The sequence below is a fragment of the Asparagus officinalis genome, chromosome 4, assembly GCF_001876935.1.
Source record: "Asparagus officinalis chromosome 4, Aspof.V1, whole genome shotgun sequence".
Taxonomy (NCBI): Eukaryota; Viridiplantae; Streptophyta; class Magnoliopsida; order Asparagales; family Asparagaceae; genus Asparagus; species Asparagus officinalis.
In genome coordinates, this window is record NC_033797.1 from 95,875,801 (window position 1) to 95,897,361 (window position 21,561).

At 37.0% G+C, this 21,561-nt stretch overlaps 2 protein-coding genes across 3 annotated transcripts; both read left to right on the forward strand.

Annotated features, from left to right (window-relative positions):
- On the forward strand, positions 115–16,987 carry LOC109837878 (K(+) efflux antiporter 4-like). Of its 2 annotated transcripts, XM_020406255.1 has the most exons (22): positions 117–490; positions 1,898–1,941; positions 2,696–2,754; positions 2,857–2,929; positions 3,082–3,143; positions 4,812–4,887; positions 5,451–5,525; positions 5,863–5,934; positions 6,040–6,123; positions 6,845–6,913; positions 7,496–7,573; positions 7,674–7,762; positions 8,489–8,585; positions 8,698–8,751; positions 10,138–10,233; positions 10,776–10,964; positions 11,050–11,127; positions 16,074–16,118; positions 16,313–16,405; positions 16,500–16,536; positions 16,668–16,768; positions 16,800–16,987. In XM_020406255.1, the coding sequence occupies exons 1-21, from the start codon at positions 295–297 to the stop codon at positions 16,757–16,759; spliced, it is 1,758 nt and encodes a 585-aa protein (XP_020261844.1). In that variant the 5' UTR covers positions 117–294; the 3' UTR covers positions 16,760–16,768; positions 16,800–16,987. The 2 variants fall into 2 exon arrangements, with proteins under 2 accessions (XP_020261845.1, XP_020261844.1); XM_020406256.1 differs by lacking the exons at positions 16,500–16,536; positions 16,668–16,768; positions 16,800–16,987 and having other exon boundaries at positions 115–490; positions 16,302–16,391.
- On the forward strand, positions 11,441–13,167 carry LOC109837879. The gene is made up of 3 exons (XM_020406257.1): positions 11,441–12,200; positions 12,251–12,803; positions 13,040–13,167. Exons 1-3 carry the CDS (start codon positions 11,634–11,636, stop codon positions 13,075–13,077), a joined length of 1,158 nt encoding a protein of 385 aa, XP_020261846.1. The 5' UTR covers positions 11,441–11,633; the 3' UTR covers positions 13,078–13,167.

The window sequence follows — 21,561 nt, forward strand, 5'->3', positions numbered from 1 at the left end:
GTGTTTTAACATAGTTTGTTTGATTTTCAAATTTCTACTTGCCACACCTCTCATTGCTAAAAAATCACTTGGAGAAAAATCGCGTTAATATCTCGCTAACCCAAACCCAAGCTTTATAACGAGGCCCAAATATCTACCCAAAAAAAGAAAAGATAGAAAAAAAAGGCAACATTCCCTCCTCTCGATCTAGGGGGTTATAACTAACTAATTTCAAATCAAAGGAATCATCACAGATCTCAAACGAACATTACTACTTCATCTCTACTGAGCTTCACTTCCTCCTCATCTCCAGCGATGAGATCGGCGATCGCCGTCGTCTTCTTGGTCTCGATCTCACTCTCTCGCTCTCGGCGGCGGCGGCGGAGATCTCTTGGATCTGGCCAATGCGACGACGTCGCCGCCCGTCAATGGATCGCTAAGGATAGCTTCGCCGACATGTTCGATCGAGCTCTGCAGAAGGAGTTCCCTGAGAGCGAGCAGAGCACCGGAGGTTTGCAGATCTCTTAACTCTGCTTTTGGTTCCGTCAGTTTGAGGGGGTTAGGGTTTTTGAGATGAGTGTAAACCTTGTGTCCTGCTTGAATTTTCTTGGAATTTTCTTGGATAAGAGAAAGATCGTTAGGCTTAATTATTTGACTTCAAAAGCACAATTTAGCAGATCCTTTAACCGTTTCTTGATTCCTTTCCTTTTATTTTTTATTTCTTGAAAGAAAAACTAGACTAAAGAAAAGGGGACGAATTTTCAAAACCACCCTATTTGCAATTTTATTTCCTAAAAATGACCCATTTCAAAATTATTTGTAAAAACCGACCTGTTTTCAGTCTCAGCGCTGAAACCAGGTCGGTTTTTACAAAAAAAGTTTCAAAACTTCATGGGACTTCAAGTCCCGTGAAGTTTAGCGGGTATTTAACCAAGCTGCTAAACTTCACGGGACTTCAAGTCCTGTGAAGTTCTATAGTTCAAACAAACTTCACGTGAAATTTGTTTGAATTGATTTTGTACGTGCGCACAAGCAGGTCTCCTTTGCTGTGCTTTACTCATTAACACATTTAATTATTAGCCTAATCAAAAGTTGAATGCGCGAATAAAGAAAAAAAATATGCAGATCCACTTCATCTAATTAATTGAATAAATAAGGAGTAGTTCAGCGCGCCAATCCAATTCTCCCAGAATTCAAGGAGGAGCGCCATGGAGCAACAGGACAGCTGCAGGAGCTCCTTCAAAGATCCGCCAGCTCAGCCCACCCCACCGCCTTAGCAAACCCTACCACCGCCTTCTGGGCCCCATTCAGCTCCCCATCGTGGCCATGATGATGGTGGTGGCTGTCGCCATGGGAGCATGACGAAGCACGGGGAGGGAGGGGGAGGCGAGGGTTTAGAGGGAGAGAGGTTATGGGGGTTTTGATTCTGACGAGGGGGAAGAGAGAGATGAGGGGGGAAGGGAATCTGATGATTTCGTCGGGGATGAAGTCCAGGGCTAGTTGCATAATTTGAGAAATAGAATCGCGTGGGATTTTAGTCTGTTTTCTGAATAAATCTTCACGGGAGTTGAACTCCCGTGAAGATTTTTGAAGAATTTAGTCTTCACGGGAGTTCAACTCCCGTGAAGTTTAAAAATATGCTAAACTTCACGGGAGTTCAACTCCCGTGAAGTCTCGAAATTTTTTTTTCAGAAACCGACCTGGTTTTAGCGTCAGGGCTGAAACCAGGTCGGTTTTTGAAAATAAGTGCAAAGGAGGTCGTTTTTTGGAAATAAATGCTGAAAGAGGTTGGTTTTGAAAATTTGTCCAAGGGAAAAGGAGAATTACAAATGTACGTGACTAAGTTCTTTTTGTCTCTTGATTGTTGATGTTTTCAGGTGTGAATAGGTGCTAATTCTTCTTCTTCTCTTCTTTGCAGAAACTGATCCGGGTGGTTTTAACAACAGCGTGGCTGAGAAACAGGTTCTTTGTTTACTCTATTTGAATTGCTTTTAGATCAATATTGGGTTGTAGTTATTGATAAAGAGGAGATATCAACCCAGAAAAGACTTGGTGGACGGTACTCGCAGCTATTACTGTAGTGTTGGCTTGCGCAAAATGATCGTGAGCAAAGATTTCAGTTGGACGGGAAATGGGCACATAAAGTCATTGTATATTGTAAACTCCTTTGCAACTGAGGAGAGCCTAGCAATAACTTCAACATCGAGTCTGAAATAAAAGAGAGATTTCTTTAAGAATTGTTATTTACTCTTAGGTGCAAATGGAAGGTAGTATAAAGCTATTGAAGAATACCTCTTATAGCAAAACTTTTTTAAGAGAGTCACAATGGACACAGTAAGAGGACCTTGAGAACAAGTATAAATGTGAGTAGAGGTTTGATGTGTATATTATATTCTACTAAAAGTTAGGTTTGGTCTGGATACATATTGATGTCATTTTCGCTTTGGAGAATTTTGGAAGGCAATGGAGGTTGAGAAAGAGAATTCTTTCTCACTGTAATGTTGTTATAGTCATGGATGCAACATCTAGGAAGCATGGAGACATCCACAAGGAAAACCTAGTGTCTATTATATTTCAAATGTTAGAAATTTTCCTGAGTTGAGAATTGTAGAAATAGAGATGCGTGTCACACAGAAGGCTGTCTTTTATTTTGGTTTTGTTTTGTTGCAGATAACAATTTCTTGAAGTGCTTCATATATGTGTTTTGGTGCACCAGGCAGTTGTGGAAACCGTTGCTAGAGTTACATCAAAGAAAAATGAGACCAAAGAGGAGAAGTAAGTGCTGTTGCTTGTAAATAGAATGGTTCTGTTCGAATTATTTTGTTACATTAAAGCAGTTCAGTATAGATGATTTACTTCCTTGCATCTCCTTTTCAGATCATTTCAGTTTCATAATGTTTTTAATAATGAGGACCAGTCAGAAGACATCCCCACACTAATTGACCGAAAGGTACTATGTTAATTCCATAAGGGTCGGTTCTGTTTAATGCTATTTCAGATATTATTATTAGTGCATATAATGTGTTGGCTTGATTGTGCCCATTTCTGCAATTGTCAGTGACTGTTTTTCTCTTGCTCATGAAATGAAAATTCATCTTTCAGGATAATGTTTTTATCATATCAAATCCCAAGTCAAAGTATCCAATTTTGAAGCTAGACCTGAGGTATGCACACTGAGCTTCTTCAGATACTCATCTTTTAATTTTTGTACCACTATTACCCTAACCATAACCAGCACAATTTGTTTGGTACCGAGCCACTTGTCCTTCACAGTCCTTTACTAGTCTGGTTTATCATTTGTTTTTTTGTTTAACTGGCCTTTTTAAGCTTCAGTCAAAGATGTGACTCTAATTTGAAACTGCCGAAATACAGATTTTCATACCTGCAAAAGACACCAATGATGAAAATCAAAGTGACTTCAACCTGACAACATTCCTATCTTATTTAAGTAGTAGACATGACCCTATTTCAACCACTGTCATCTCCTTCCACTTAATATTGCATGAGCTCCATTTTTATTGTCTGTAATGTTTTTTTGCCCTATCTTTCTAATTCACATAGTTCACTGGTCTAGCAGGTCAATATATGTAAGCAATGCACGATTGCAAGTGACCTGCTGTTTTTATTTGCTACTGCACATGGAAATAAGTTTTTAGTGCTAACACAAAATTTAATAGTGTTTGTTGGTAATTCTTGTGTTTATCATTTTAAATTACATGCATGTAAATAATTTCTATTGCATTACTAGTTACTGCTGTTTGCTCTGAATGTGATGAACAACATGACTCATGTGCTACTGAAGTAGAGAATGTCAATGATTTTATCATCAACCCTTGCTAGTGTTAATAAGCATTTATCAAGGAGGTGCATTTCTTGGTTTTCCTTTTCTATTTTTTGCAGCGGCACAGTAATACGTTCTTTTCCAGCATCGCTCAGAAAGTCAGCCTCTTCTTTCCAGAGTATTTTGCACTTCATTCTCCTTAACCAACCAAAAAGTGCTAAAATTAAGTTCTTTATTACTTTAGCTCCTTGCTTGCTGCCCTTAATCTGCCACCTTCACCTTTTCATACATGAGGCAATCTTATTCTCTTACGTTCCTATCCTACCATGTAGGCAATCTTATTCTCTTATGTTCCTATCCTACCATGTGAACATAATAAGTAGATTTGGGCCTTTAGTTTTCTTGTCGAATTCTCCAAGTTTTGTGACTAGCCTGAACAGTACCGCAGACGTAATCTGCCTTTTTCTTTGCCCTGTTTTGTTTACAATTTAATTTATCTGTTTGGCAAGGACCTCCAGCGAAGGCGGTTTTCAACTTTTCATGCAGTTACCACAAGTCCTTCCTCTCGAATTTTTGTATAGTGAACTCCACATGGTGAATATGTTCACAGCTAGGCACATGAGTATTTCAAATAGAATAATATTACTTCTTTTTGCTCACTTGAGGAATTTTCTTGCTTTTTTTACCTTTCTTTTCAATTCAAATATACCTATCTTGAAATGCCATATGCAGCTCTAACTTTATATATAAGAAAACAAGTGATACATCTAGAGGATTGTAGTCTGTAACGAGTCCATCTAACACCAGTAAAGAAAGATCCAAATGATACATGAGCATTATTAGCATGCTGTCTCCCAGCAACTAAGATCCTCCTATTGACTCCTCCATCTTGTTTATTTTATTATTCACACGTTTTCCCCATTTGTGCTGCACTGGAAATTATTCACAGTTAGTTTCAATTTTTTTGATACTAACTAGAGTTTTTGTTTGCTATTAAGATTATATGATCTACTTTTGTATTTTTTTTAAAGTAATTTCTGTACATGTACAGGCTGATATCTGATCTTGTGGCGGTTATTGTATCCGCAACTTGCGGTGGAATTGCCTTTGCTTGTATCGGGCAACCGGTTAGTATTAGTTGTAACCATTATATATCTATGTTGCACTGTAATACCATTATGTAGAGATGTGACGTGGGTGTCAAGTTTGGAGCGTCCTAATGGTGCCTGACACGCTGAGTCTTAAACAAAAAGACAAGGGCACATGAATATTTTTTAGTGCACATATACTCAAATATATAAATGCTGATTTCCTGTACTTAGAAGAGCACCATGCTCTATGCAGCACTATTTGTTTACTTAAGATATTAAGAGTCTTATCATGGACAAATATAGCACTTGTCAAAGTTTTCCTTCCATTCTTCCTAAATCACCTGGTGTAGGCTTTTTATATATCACCTTGGAAGTATCTGATCCATAGGATATATGTCCAAGTGTCGTGTTTTACCCAAGTATCCAACACATCAAAATTTTGTAACATGGAGGTCTGTTAACTAGGATTCCTTTCAAGATGGAATTGCTTTATCATTTGGGGGAGGGGTGTGGATGTTTCGAATTATCGACCCATTTTTGTTTCAGTGCTTAAAATTTCATACCTTTTATCTCTTATGAGAAACTGGAGTCTGTTTCAGGTGATCACTGGATATTTACTTGCGGGCTCCCTCATCGGACCTGGAGGTTTGAACTTTGTCAGTGAAATGGTGCAAGTAAGGTGCTTTTATTATTAAATTTTCAGCATCTGTAGCATGGTTATGTGCTCCTTACATTATCATCTTATAGATCAGAAATTCAGAAATCTCTTTTAAGAATTCATAGGTAACTTGATATTTCATAACATATTTATTTAGAATGCGGAAGCTTGCTGCTTTATCGTATCCAGTTGCTATATCTTAAACAAAAAAAATTTCCGATGTGCCTTACCTGTGTTGCTTTATTCAGTTAAAACAGCTTCATTGTCAAGCTTTTATCTCTTAATCAATAAGCTGCTTTATCTGTGTCTTACCTGTGCTTAGCATGTCTTTCTTCCCCAATTCTTTTTTGCAGGTTGAAACAGTTGCACAGTTTGGTGTAATATTTCTTCTTTTTGCATTGGGTCTGGAATTCTCTACAACAAAGGTTAACTATTTGTTTTTAAGCTATAATTTAGCATTGTTTCCACATATAGCTTTGTAGTTCATCTGGTAAATTTTGACTCTTAATTTCTTAACATTGAGTCTTCAGCTTCGAGTTGTTCGTACTGTTGCTGTTCTCGGGGGTCTACTCCAAATTTTTCTATTCATGTGCTTATGTGGCATAATTGCATCGGTATGTTAAAGGTTCTAATCAGGAAGTTTTGCTGTACTGCTTAGTTTCTCATTTAATGAAGAGCATCTAATAATTTAAATTAGTTGAAAATATCAAATAAAAATCAGCATTACGTTGTATCCAAGATCTATTGCAATGCTTATGTTTACACACACAGAGACATGCTTACTACAATATTCAACTTGTAATCTGTCCATAACAAACATAAGTACTGCATGGTAACATACTGGTGCAGATAGACATTCATGTTAGATGTATTTTCATCCTGTAATCTGTTCATAACAAAGACAAGTACTGTTTAATACAATGCTAATGCATGTTTAGACAATTTCTAGGTACATATGAAATTGAATGTCTCTATGTAAGCTTGTGGTCTGTTATACTGCTTGTACTATAAATTCCATTTTAATCCATTCCATGTCTTTTCTTATACAAAAGCTTCCACCATATTTCCGACAGATCTGGGACACCTGCCAGGAATTTCCTTGGGTATTTTTTGCTCCAGTAACATTTAGCAAATGATTCATCACCATCCTTTCTAAACCATTTTTATAAATATTTGTTGATTTTCAGTGGCACCATGCAGCTTTTGTATGGTTTCTATTTTGGGGTCTTGTGTACGTTCAAGAGTACTTTACTGATTTTTATAATCGTTTAACTTAGTATTTGATATTCTTAATAGAGTGATTTTGTTAATGATGATGGTACTACTTTTTTGCAGTTATGCGGGGGTAAGCCTTCAGAAGGTGTATTTGTTGGCGCATTATTGTCAATGTCTTCAACTGCAGTGGTAATTCTCTAAAATTTGATTGAAGTTTCTTTTCCTGTACTTAAATGCATGTGTTGTTTGATGCTTCTCTGGGACGAAGAAGCCCCAGTGTGACTTCTCGGCAATTTGTATTGTTGTAAAGACACAATAAGTAACAAATCAGACAAGCTATCTCAAATCACATTTAACAAGGAATAATTATTTCACTGTTTTTCATTTTGAAACCTAGTTAATTTTGTCATCAAGATAGTATTTCTATGCTTTAGATAACCACAATATTGTGCATCCTCAGACTTAACCTGTCACACTTGCTATTCTTGCATGAACTATGGTCCCCTTCTCTAGGGAACCTGATCGCAAGCTATAGTTTTCAGAATCCTTGGCGGTTTCTGCCAACTTGTTTGCTGGTTTCTTATCCTTTTATACCTTATGTGCGCTGAATTTGCCTTTTATACTGTCAAGCTTCTCATGCAATGAGTCAAGTGGGCAACATTGAAATTTCTTGTCTAGGTCATATAAAAATGACAGTTGTTTAACCTTTTCCTGCATCTGCAACTTGCTTGTTGTTTGACAAAATGCCTATGATCTCTCTTACTTGTACAGGTCTTAAAGTTTCTCATGGAAAGAAATAGTATTAATGCTCTCCATGGTCAAGTTACTGTAGGCACTCTTATTCTTCAGGTGCTAGTAGCCGTTTCATAGTAGGCAATACGTAGTTCCAGCAATAAATTTCTTCAGGCAAGTCCATTTTACTTATCGAGTGAAGCTGTCTTTAACTCAGGATTGTGCTGTTGGTTTGCTGTTTGCATTGCTTCCAGTTCTTGGTGGTACTTCTGGTGCTTTACAAGGAGTAATATCCATGGCTAAGTCGTGAGTGAACTATCTATGAAGTCTGACAAATTTTCTTTTTTCCCCCTTTTCTCTGTGCATGCGCATGTGTGAAAGTTGGATGACATGGTTCTTCACCAAGTTTCTGTATGCTAGTAATGCTATGTGTTAAACACATAAGTTTGATTATGTGCTTCCTCAATCAGAAAAATGACCATAAAATTTCCTGTTGCAATTGTCATATATAGCTCAGTTAGTATAATCTACTCCAGTGGTTTAAATATTTCTTAAGTGAAATCCATAAAGACAAGATCATTATCACGCTTTCTTTGAATAGTTTTTCTTAACCAGTAACACATTAGTGAATAAGAAATACAAATGCATTTTACTGAAGCACAGATAAACATAGTGAATGTAAATATTGTTGAAATCTTCCACCTGCCTGTTGGGATAGTAGTGAGTGAGTTCTGAATGCAAACTCATGCTTTGAAATCAAATGGGGTTGGATGCTGCTGTTGATATTGTTATCAGCTGCATGGTGTTTCCTGCATGTCATACAAATTTGTTTTAGCCTGACCACATATTGATATCTAGGGTATAAATGATGTCCATGGTTTATATTCTATTTCCCCTTGTTTGGTCATCGGGTGATTGAGCTTTCTGCAGTATGTTTATCTATTAGAGTTCTATGCTAAGATTTTTCAGTGTTAATAGAAAATTAATTATTTAATCAAAATGCAAGTCCTAATGGAGCTTTTCTTTCAACAGTTTGATCATGCTGTGTACTTTCTTGGGTATCCTGTCAATATTATCGCGAACATGTGTTCCTTGGTTTCTTCGGCTGATGATAAGTCTCTCATCTCAGGTAGTTTTGCTTTTATTCCTCAATTCGTATATGGGAAACAAATATTGTTTGTTAGTAGACATTTCATATTATGACAAATGATCCTAACAAAAAAAAAAAAAAATCATTGCAGACCAATGAACTTTACCAGTTGGCATCAGTTGCATTCTGCCTGCTTGTTGCTTGGGTTTGTGTTCGGATCCCTTAACAGTTGGCTCTATGTTTGAATTTTGTGTTCATTATAAACTAACAAGTACTTTAAATTTTGTTTAAAATTACTTTTACCTATTTACTACTTCTTTTGTGCGCATAATAAATTTAATTTACATTGTGTGCTTCCTAAATCTCTGCTTGAAGCTTAAGCTCTAATGTGAGTAAATTTTACTCAAATTAGAAAGGAAACTTATTCAATGGCGTAATAATATGACTAACTGTGAAATATCAACTAGCAATTTCATAAATTTAATGCATCAGCTACATTACTGGCAATCTGGCCTGAAGCATAATTAGTAAATCTTCTGTCTAAATCTGTTCCTTTCCATTGAAATTTGAAAATGCAGTCACATAGCTTACTTCCTGATCTAGATGAGCCAGCTATGGAGCAATTCGCATTATTATCATCATCTAAGTATTTCCTGATCTAGATGAGCTGCCTATGGAGCAATTCGCCTTGGGAAGACTCTTGGGATTGGTCGGCCTTTTCTAAAGCAGTAGTTGACATCCAAGTCTCTCAGCTGGTGTCATCAATTAAGTGACGTGTGGGCTAAAGAGTGGTTTGCCTAATTTAGCATGCTAGTGGAAGTTAGGGAAACCTGCATTATAGTTTAAGCAGTTTTAAGCTATTGCGACCCTCCAAAAGTATTATACCACAAGTGTAGAGCCTAGTAATAGGGGGAAATGATAAAGTGCTCTATGGGAAAGGCATGGTAGGAGCCTAACAAGCCAAATTTGCAGAAGCATGACATGCATCTCTTTTCATATTCTTGAAAAAATTTAGTTTCTTTAATTTCTTTGGAACCTTCTTATGGTTTTCCTTATTGTTAGGCAGGATAAAGCACAGCCTCCATGAAGCCCTTTTCAATATTTAGTTTGGACTGCTACAGAACCGTAAACCTGAGATAATCACAGAACAGTAGTTTGATCTATGTTATTCCAGACTTATACCTTTTTAAATATAATACTCTATCAACTGAGCAAATATATGTAATATATTTAACGAAATCTCTAAATCGCTGCTAATATAGACAGTATCTGATTCTGATAATTGATCAGATCCTTTACTCAATATCATTCCTTAGTAATTATGAGACAATCCATATTTACATTTAGAAGCTTCTTATGCCACTAGCTTTATTGAAATTTCTATCCATATCTTATCCGTCTCTCTCCTTGTCTTCTGGTCTTCATGTCAATATGTGGTTTATCTTTTCAACTTTTTGCTTGTTCAGAGCTCATTCTGCAAAGGTTCCTGTGGATATAGAGAACTAGATTTTATCACATTGGCTGATGTCTAGTTTGATTTATGATAAAAGCACATACTTGTTTCCTTATTTTAGAAATTTCTGTACTTCAGTGTAGTGACAAGTTAGGCCTGAGTTTGGAACTTGGTTCCTTTGCTGCTGGAGTGATGATATCGACAACTGATCTTGCACAACATACTCTTGAACAAGTATGTTTTCTTTTTCTGTTTCTTTTGATAACTTTTTGTATATTATACAGCTGATGTTAACTTCAAACTGCAATTTTTTTTGTTGCATTTTTTTTTCCTTTATAGTAAATATGATCTCTAGATGCCATTGTTACAGTTTGTTGATTAATCTACTAATATGGAGATTTATTATCTTTTCATTCAGATCATGATTTTTTATTTTTATCTAATGAAAAGAACAAACTTGTTGCTCAAGCTTGTGAATTGATTTCAGTTGCATTTGCGTGTTTAGCTGCTATTGATTAACCAGGAGCAGTGAAAAACCTTTAATTTTAGTTTTAGCTTTCTTGATATTGCCTGTTTGCTTACTGTTCTTTTTCTAGCTTCACCAATTTTTAATTTTAGTTAAAAGAATATTTGAAAAAAGGTGGAAAAAGAATGGGTGAATCTGGAACTTCTTAGTTTTAGCTGTTTTCAAAAAATTATATACAGTATAGAGGATATGGCCTTAAAATATAGTAATTTATTATATATTTCTTATTTCGGGTTTTTTCTTTCTGCAGATCGAACCCATCAGAAACTTCTTTGCTGCTCTATTTCTTGCTAGTATTGGAATGTTAATTCATGTTCAGTTCCTCTGGAACCACGTCGATATTCTATTAGCAGCTGTGATTTTGGTGGTCGTTGTGAAGACATTTATTATCACCTTTGTTGTCAAGGGTTTTGGCTACACCAATAAAACATCAATTCTTGTAATTATGACTTTCCTCAGCCGCTGACCATTTCTACATTATTAGTCTTTTTTAATCTAATCTTTCACACCTCTGTAAATTGTAGGTTGGAATGTCGCTAGCACAGATTGGAGAATTTGCTTTTGTGCTTTTGAGTCGTGCTTCAAATCTTCATTTAGTTGAGGTTAGACAGGCATCACCTTCATGTTCTCTTGTTGACAAGCATATTTTATGCCCACCATAAATTTCTTCTATATACGACTTCTTGTAAACTTGAGCACATCCCTCTTGTTAGATTAAGTCTATTGGGTATTGGGTTAATGGGCTGTGACCCGTTAACCATACCCCTATTTGTATGACTATATATATATCTCTCTAGTATCTGAATAAATCAATTAAGTTAGGGTTTTTGCTCTCTCAATTATCTCTTTCTACATGGTATAATTTCAAAATTGGAGGTGCTAGCCGTGCCGCTACAGTACCCGCGCGCCGCTACAGTACCCGCGCCGGTTTGTTTTGTCCTTTTTTTTCCATGGCCTTGAATAGGTGATTCGAGGCCACACATGACCCGATCCGGTCATCTACTACTGCCTATTTTTTTTTGATCTGCTCTTAGTCTATGTTTAAAGACAGATCTCTACTACTGCCCTGACTATTTGACTACTACCTGCCTACCACTATTGTGCAACAATGTCGGAAACAGATCTCTCATCCTCTTCTACATCTCCCTCTGTTGCTGCTGGTCAGACTTTTGCGCCCAAGGTAGTCTTGGGGACTACAATAAAATTGAATGGTACAAACTATCTGCTCTGGGCTCAGGCTTTCCGCATCTTCATTGGCGCTCAGAGCAAACTTCCACATCTTCTGGCCTCTCCTCCACCCACCACAGATCCCACCTACAGTTCCTGGCTCTCGTCTGATTATTGTGTTATGACGTGGCTCCTTAACAGCACGGAACCACAGATTAGTAGCAGTGTTATGTTCTTAACCACTGCGAAGGAGATGTGGGATAGCCTGAAGATTATGTACGGGAATGAGAAGAATGCTTCCCGTGTATTTGAGATTTATGAGCGACTGTTTACGCTCAAACAGGGAGATAGGTCAGTTCCGGAGTTCTTTGGTGAGTTAAAGGGATTGATAGACGAACTGGAGATGCATCAGCCTACAGTATCTGATGCGGCGACGCTGTTGGGATATCGCCGTGACTTAGCAGTGTCCAAGTTTCTTTCTGGATTGCACCCTAACTTGCAGTCCCAGGTGAGAGGACAGATATTGGGTGTGGATTGCACCCTAACTTGCAGTCCCAGGTGAGAGGACAGATATTGGGTGGAGATACCATCCCCTCACTAACTGCTACATTCTCCAGAGTCATGCAGGTCTCTACTGGTGTTTCTTCTGATACTTCTGCACCGTCTCCACCTTCAGTGGATCAGTCTGCCATGTTCTCTAGTAGAGGCAGAGGCCGCGGTCGTGGTCGTGGTCGTGATTCTGTGGGAGGACGTGGCTCTTTTAGTGGGAGACAGGGTGATTCTGATAGGGGTTCACATCAGTGTGGTCACTGTGGGAGGACCAATCATATTTCTGAGAAGTGCTGGGAGAAGTTTGGTCGCCCTCAATGGGCCCAAGTAGCCGATGCCGAGTCGACTCGCTTACCTATTTCTACTACTATTTCTAGTGATCCAGCTACTATTGTTCCTACTATTCAGATTTCTCAGGCAGATTATGAGAGGTTACGCCAGCTAGAGCTCTCTCAGAACAATCATTCGGCTACTCATGCATCCTCTTCAGGTATGGATGCTTACATAGCTTCTCCTCATGAACCATGGGTACTAGATTCCGGAGCCTCATCCCATATGACAGGTATAAAGGATCGTTTTGTCTCTTTACATCTTTCTGATAAGTTTCCCTCTATTCGCATCGCTGATGGTACACTTTCTCCAGTTCTTGGTGCTGGAGTAGTTCATGCTACTTCCTCTTTGAAACTCACTGATGTGTTATATGCTCCTAAATTCCCTGTTAGCTTATTATCCATTAGCAAGTTTACAAAGCACAATAACTGTAAAGTCACATTCTTTCCTTCTTATTGTGTTTTTCAGGACCTAGCAACTGGGATGACGATTGGTTCGGGGCATGAGAGAGGAGGTATGTACTATTTGGACGACAGTGTGTCAAGTGCTGGTCTTGTTGCAGTACAGCCTGATTCTACCTTACTGTGGCACTGGCGTCTGGGTCATCCTTCACTACAGAAACTTAGATCGGTAGTTCCTGTTCAGTCTTCTCTTTCTTCTTTAGGTTGTGAGTCATGTGAACTGGGAAAGCACCATCGTGCTTCTTTTCAGAGTCGTGTCGATAAACGCAGTAGTTTTGCGTTTGAGTTAGTTCATTCTGATGTCTGGGGTCCTTGTCGTGTTCCCTCTGTGAAGGGTTTTCGATATTTCATTATTTTTGTTGATGATTTCTCTCGCATGACTTGGCTATATTTGTTGAAAGAGAGGTCTGAAGTCCAGCATGTTATTGAATTTTTTTATAATGAAATAAAAACCCAGTTCTCTACTTCTGTTCATATTCTTCGTACTGATAATGCTTTGGAATATATGAAAAATGACGTTTCAAAATTTTGTGCTCTTAATGGTATTATTCATCAAACTTCATGCTCTCACACTTCACAACAAAATGGAGTTGCTGAGAGGAAGCATAGACATATTCTCGATGTTGCTAGAACACTGATGATACATATGAATATTCCAAAGTACTTGTGGTCGGATGCTGTCCTCACTGCCTGTTATTTGATTAATCGCATGCCTTCCTCTGTTCTTGATGGTTTGATACCATTCCACTGTCTTTATCCTGCTAAAAAACGTTTTTCTGTGATTCCTCGAGTTTTTGGTTGTACGTGTTTTGTTCAGGATTTGACTGCTGGTTTGGATAAATTGTCTCCTAGGTCCATTAAGTGTGTGTTTGTTGGATACTCACGTACTCAAAAAGGGTATAGGTGCTATCATCCAAACACCAGGAGATATTTTGTTTCTGCTGATGTTACCTTTTTTGAGTCTGTCCCATATTTTTCCTCTGGTTCCACTACCTCTGTCAGTCCACAGGTGCCACTACCTTCTACGGCTCCCACTACTATTCCGGTATCTGCTCCTGTGGCTACTGCACCAAAGCCTCTACTGACATACTCTCGCCGTCCGAAAGTACATACACCTGTCTTTGCTCCTGCTGACTCTTCTTCTCCAGCTGCAGGTCCATCTCATGTCGAGCCTCATATCTCTTCTGACTTAGATGTTCCTATTGCTCTTCGTAAAGGTAAACGGTCTTGCCCAAAATATCCTATCTCTCTTTTTGTCTCTTATGACCGTCTCACCTCATCATTTCGTCAGTTTGCTTTGTCATTGTCCACTATATCTTTACCCAGGTCACATGAGGAAGCTTTGTTAGTACCCTCCTGGAAACAGGCTATGGATGAGGAGATGAATGCACTGCTTTCTAGAGGGACTTGGGATTTGGTCTCTCTACCTGCTGGAGCGACTGTGGTTGGCTGCAGATGGGTGTATACATTGAAATATCGTCCTGATGGGTCTGTTGATAGATATAAAGCTCGCCTGGTTGCTAAAGGATATACTCAGACATATGGTATTGACTATTTTGAAACTTTTTCTCCCGTTGCTCGTCTCAACTCCATCAGAATTCTTCTCTCTCTGGCTGTTAATATGGATTGGGCGATGAACCAACTAGATGTGAAGAATGCTTTCCTTTATGGTGATTTGGACGAGGAGGTTTATATGGAGCAACCTCCTGGGTATGTTGCTCAGGGGGAGAATCTTATCTGCAGGCTGAGAAAGGCCATCTATGGGTTAAAGCAGAGTCCTCGAGCTTGGTTTGATAAGTTCAGCAAGGTTATTTCTAATGTTGGTTTTCAACGTTGTCAGTCTAATCACTCTGTCTTTCTTCGACGCACAACAACTGGTTTGGTTATTTTAGCCGTATATGTTGATGATATTCTGCTGACTGGGACTCTCTACTAGATGATGTTGCACGATATAGGAGACTAATTGGGAAGCTAATATATTTGACAGTTACCAGACCTGATATTACTTTTGCAGTAGGTGTACTGAGCAGGTTTATGCACAAACCTAGAGAGGTTCATTGGACAGCAGCTCTGAAGATTTTGGCATATGTCAAAAGTTGTCCTGGCAAGGGATTGTTATATAAGAAGCATGGGCATACTCACATTTCGGCTTTCTCTGATGCTGGCTACGCAGGAGACATGGGAGACCGAAAGTCAACCTCAGGATTTTGTACTTTTGTTGGAGGTAATCTTGTGACTTGGAGAAGTAAGAAACAAGATGTAGTATCACGATCTAGTGCAGAGGCCGAATATAGAGCAATGGCTCACACTGCTTATGACATGGTGTGGCTAAGAAAGTTTATGACAGAGCTTGGTTTTGTTCAGCCTGGACCCATGCCAATGCATTGTGACAACAAATCTGCCATTTATATTGCACAGAATCCTGTGTTTCATGAGAGGACAAAATATATTGAAGTTGACTGCAATTTTGTCAGAGATGCTTGGGAGAAGAAGATAGTATCTCTCATATTCACTCCGTCCTCACAACAACTTGCTGATATTCTTACCAAGGCTACTTCTTCAAAGGTGTTTTCTACTATATGTGACAAGCTGGGCATGGTGGATATTTATGCTCCAGCTTGAGGGGGAGTGTTAGATTAAGTCTATTGGGTATTGGGTTAATGGGCTGTGACCCGTTAACCATACCCCTATTTGTATGACTATATATATATCTCTCTAGTATCTGAATAAATCAATTAAGTTAGGGTTTTTGCTCTCTCAATTATCTCTTTCTACACCTCTCTTTTGCATCAAGATGCTTTTGTGGTTGATTTGACATCAGTTCGCCCTTAAATCTCTTGATATGATGGAGCATATTGTGGGCTCAAATTCTACTAGTTGAGCTCACCATTCGAAAGCCTTGTTTGCTTATATCCTTAGTTTTTATTGGAGGCAAACAGTTATCAGATGCATACTCTTTAAGAGAAACCATCGGTTTTTGTTTTCTAAAATTTAACATTCTATGATCTGTCAATTAACAATCATTTTGATTATTTGTGCAGGGAAAAGTCTACCTGCTACTAATAGGAACAACTGCTTTAAGCCTGGTATTCCCTCTTTGTCCAAAATCACCAATATACTACAGTAGTACTTCCTCGCAAAAAGCTAAAAAGTGTTGCCAGTAAACATTTTGAATAAGTCTGTACAATAGTCTTTGCAGTTAACTGGATATAATTTCAGTAATGTAATTGGTCTTAGAAAATCTCTTCGCAAGGGGTTCATTCGAGTAGTAAATGTGCAGGTGACAACTCCATTTTTGTTCAAGTCGATCCCAGCAGTTGTTCATCTTGGAGTCCTATTACGATGGTTTTCACCAGATTCAAGTCAAGCAGAGGTGAAGTTTGTACCTCTAGCAAATTGTGGCATTTATTTACACGATCTTGAATTTTTAGGTTATTTGGATTCATGTTTCTCTATGAAATATCCAGATGGGATACAAGGGCGAAAATCTCCGCTCAGATAGTGGTAAGCACATTAATTTGATAGTCCAAGGATCTCGTGATTCATGAACAAAAATACATTGACATAATCTGGATGACAAGCGCTTCGTTGATCGAAGGAGACCTGACTGCTAACAAATTTTAACGGCATAACAGGGGCCCATCAAATTGACAGCCTTCATATATTACACTCAACAACGATGAGAGCGAGAGAGATCGGAAATATGGCGAACTTGATTAGCCGCTGATGCTTTGAATTTTTTTTTTTTTTTTTTTTTATGGAATTTTTTTTTTTTTTTTTTGTAATGATGTATCCTATCCGATTTAATTTTGTGTCTGTTCGTAGAGTTAGTGAAGTGGGGAACCCACTATACGAACAGCACTGAATGTAGAGTATGCTAGTTGATGATTCATTCAAGTTAGCTCTTGTATGTATTCGACCGTCATTCTTCATGCGTTGGTTTTTGTTACTCCTAGTCAAAGTCTGTATTCCGTTACCCTCATGAAGAAATTTTCTAAATAAACTCATTCATTTTTTTTTCTAAAAATAGACCTCATTGAGTTTTATTTACAAAAATAGACTCATTTTATCTTAATCCGGTTCCTAAATAGTCGGGGTTGGCAACCCTGACTATTTAGAAACCGGATTAAGACAAAATGAGTCGATTTTTGTAAAAAAAAACTCAATGGGGTCTATTTTTAGACAAAAAAAAAATTACGAATAAGTTTGTTTAAAAAATTTCTTCTCACCCTCATTGCTTCAACTCTTGGTCGACCTGGGAAACCAAAAGGAATAAAGTTCAAAATCACCGTAAATGAATTTCGCTACATGTTATCCAGCGTACAATATACTACTCGTAGGAGTCACGCGAGGGTCGCTACCGCCCGCGGCAGTAGAGGGACGCGCGTCCTAAAAATGAAAATTAATCCTAACATTAACCCTAAACCTAACATTTGCCTATCCTAATTGCGCGAGTGTCTAGGGGCAGCCGCGCTCGGTGACTGTCCTCAGACTTCTTCACTACTCAGTTCCTAGCGAATTTTAGCAAATATGAATATAAGTTTTCACTATCTAAAAATATTCATATTGGGCGTCGGACATTTAGGCAGTCTATGGATGCGACAAACGACATCTGATACTAGGGGTGAATTTTTTTATTTTTTTTGATATGATACATGTTTATCGCCACATATCTATATGCAACACAATATGATTACAGGCGATAGTTGCAATTGTTCTCATTCTTAGATTATTAGATTTGAGGTTAATTTTGATGATTAATAAATCTAACCTTAGCTTTTCAGATGTAATGATTATAGTAATGACCACTGTTGTATTGTAAGGACTATATTTCCTCAATGTTATTTGGTCTTCTCGTATCCGTTTTTTCATCTGCATGAATATCCATAATCATATATGATTTAGCGGATATATATGAGTTTTCTTTACCCAAATATACCGGTGTCTGCAATTGGTTAACGAATATGAATATGATAAGCGATGTACCGAGGCGTATGGGGACCCTTTGATTTCGTATCTGATACACATCCGATCCATTAGCACCCGTATCCCGCGAACGCATGGTTGCGGATCCATTTTGAACCCGACCCGTTGCCAGCCCCCTGACGCTACGAAAGAACAATTTTTCAAAATAGGCTGATTTAGTTTTTTATTTTTCAAAATCGATCGTTTTTTTTATTTATCAAAATTGACTTGGTTTTGTGATTAGCAGACTAATTACTATCCTAAATAGTCGGGGTTGCCAACCCCGACTAATTAGGACATTAATTTTTAGGGTTTAAGACCTTTAATTAGGGTTTAACACCCTCCTAAATAGTCGGGGTTGGCAACCCCGACTATTTAGGATAACTAGTTTAGATGCACGTGCAACGCACGCGGTTGAATATCATGATTATTTAAATTGATAAAAATAGAATAATAATAAAAAAATAAAATTATTTGTGGGATTGATCATCAACTCAATAATCTCTCTCAAATAAAATATTGTTATTGTTTTCTTTAACCTAGACTGTGGCAACGTGATCTACTATTTGTGAGTTATAAATACGTTGATCTAATACGACATCTCTGTTTATTAGTGTTTTAAAATCTTTAAAATATGGATGATCATTCAATTCACAAAGGAATATTGCATATGTATTTACTTACAATAGTACATTAAACTTTTAGTTATGATTTGACTCATATTCACATTAACTTTTAGTTGTGGTCTCACTTATATTCAGATTACCTAATGTTCTCATTCAATTTTACAGATCATTCTCTGAACCATAGAAGTAAAACTAAAAGTATGAAAAATTATTTTCTTACGAAATTAGAGCAGCGAGATTATGATATATTTCGCTATATGCTCTAAATATAAAAATTTCTTTTTTATGCAATGTTCCTATCAAATCTTTCACCAAACGATGTGAATAAAAAATACTATTATAATTCACTTGTCTAGGGCAATTGTATTGTATATATGATATATAACTCATCTAGAATATCCACATCTGCTAAGTGAATTTTGTTGTTGTGAGAGCAAAATGTTAGGGTCTCGTATTCAAACTTTTTAGCTCTATAAAAGACATAAGAATTTAGAGTGCATAGCTTATATATTATAAAGAACATATTGGTTCATAAAGAATTTTACCTAATAACGATATTATTACAACGATATTACTATTCAATATTAAATCATTTTTATTATATAAAATTATATAACCTTTTTGAATAAATTATAAAGTATATATATGGAAACCTAGATGCTTATGGCCAGTAGTTGGGCTCCACAAAATAGGTTAATTTTATATTGTAGTTTGCTATTAGTAGCACTATTGGTAATGTCATTATCTTTCATCTTTATCTTATTATTCACGCATTTTTAATGTAAGTCATCTTTTGCTAATCACTCAATTGGCTATATTTAGTTTTTATAATCTCAGAGGTTAAAATATTCTTTTCTATTTATAAAGTATTGACATTGTTTTCTTAAAAAATATATTTATATAGTAGCAATAATATATATATTAATTCAATTCAAACATTAGCGTGAAGCCATTTAGAGTGAGGTCCTTTCTACGCTAGAATGGTGATAGTGGTTACACAATCCAAAAGTCAAAAAGAAAAAATTTCTATAAAAAAAGTAATTTAATATGTCAAATTAACAACTAATTTTTAAAATATACATGGACAATGTAGATAGCTATAGAGAGGAAGGTATACATCTTCATGAAAATTTCATTGTGAATGACCAACTATAATCATCATAACTTAAGCACGAATAATTATTATTTAGTTACTAATTTGGTATGAATAACTATGAAATAAATCTTAAGAAAAAATAGGAATTGAGATTGTATTATCATGTAGGTAAATAAGTAAATGTTATTAGAGTTCCTCTTTATATTAAATTTAAAAATAATAATTAAAATTATTAAGCACCAAATATTAGTTCATGTGAGAAAGTAAAGTAATCTATGATCTATATACATATATAGTCAATCAATTAAACGTATTTAAATTACGGTGACCATAGTCAAAATTATATGGTGGGTTCACATTAAATATAATTTATAAAAAATAGTACATTAAAATCAAAAATCATTTTAACCACTATATAGATTGCCTAAAATTTTTTGCATATATAAACTATACTGCCTAGGAATAGTGACGAGTGACCTAATACATCTTAAGAACGATTTACTTTTCAATATCATTGTTAATTGATGTATCTATGCATTATATTGACAATACAATAAAAATTTAGAAAACTATAAAAGAAACACCCTTAAAAGTTTTAAAAATTTTAAGGGTGTTTTATTCATTACTTTAAATGAAAAGTATGGGGAAGTAGTCACTTTTTATTCCTAGATTTCGTTCATATGGTTTTATTCATAGGGACAAGTCGGGGTCAAGTGGGACAATTGTTCCATTGGGCCAATTTAACCCCTTGGACAATTTGAGTGGGATAAAGTGAGATAATGGACAATAGGCGATGTATTTCCCAACCATGATAAGAGAATTAGGGGTCTTTGTGTATACATTGATGCCAGATGACACCGCATGATGTATGTGCATATAAAGATGTAGATAATTCTGTACCTTTTTTGCATCAAGTGATCAAAATTCTACTGCGAAACTTAAAAGTAAAAAGTGGCACGTCCCCTAAGTAACGACATTGTATATACAATACTTGGCATAAGAGTTGGGCATTTTTTTTTTTTTGGTCTTATTTCAAAATGTTAGCATTTTCTTAAGGAAAAGGCAATTGTGAATAGTCCCACATTGGAAGTTGAAGAGAAGTTCAAGTGGTTTATAATGGTTCACTTCCTAATGGGCTTTGAGTAATGTTTTGGGCCTACTAGTGTTTGTGCTCTTTCTCCACACACGCGCGCGCGCACGCACGCCACGCCCGGCAGCGTGATTTACGCCCAACGGACGAGGAGATTCAGCATCGGTTACTGGTTCATGAGGCTATATAAGGAGGCAGAGTTCATTCGGGAAAACACACAGAAATTCACAAAGAATTTCATAGCTCCCTCTTCCTCCTTCTGCTACTCTTAGTACTCAAAGATTTTCGGCTACATATTTTGAGGATTATTTTTGGGCAATCATCTTCATCTGAGCAGAAGCTCTGCTACTCGCGCCCGAGTAGAGAGGCCGGCCGTTTCCGGGGGGCTTTTACCGCTAGGGGGGAGGATCAACTACGCCAGGGCGACAGGCGGGTCCTCTATCTTCTAGGGCAGTGTATCACGACTGCACCCCGTTCAGGCCTGATTTTTCATAACTCATTTATTTTCATTTTTATCTTCATAGCAAGCATTTTGATGTCCTTAGAATGTTTTTATAATAACTTATTATCTGGTTTATCAACTGTTGGATATATAAAACAATTTTATTTAGTAACTATGTTGCTATTTTTGTCAGTAAATCTTTGTTTTTTGTCCTTTTACATTTGGGGTATCCTGATTGTATTTCATTGGATAATTTGCACTAAACTTATTATGCACATTAAACATTAGAGAGAACAACCCTAACTTTGGA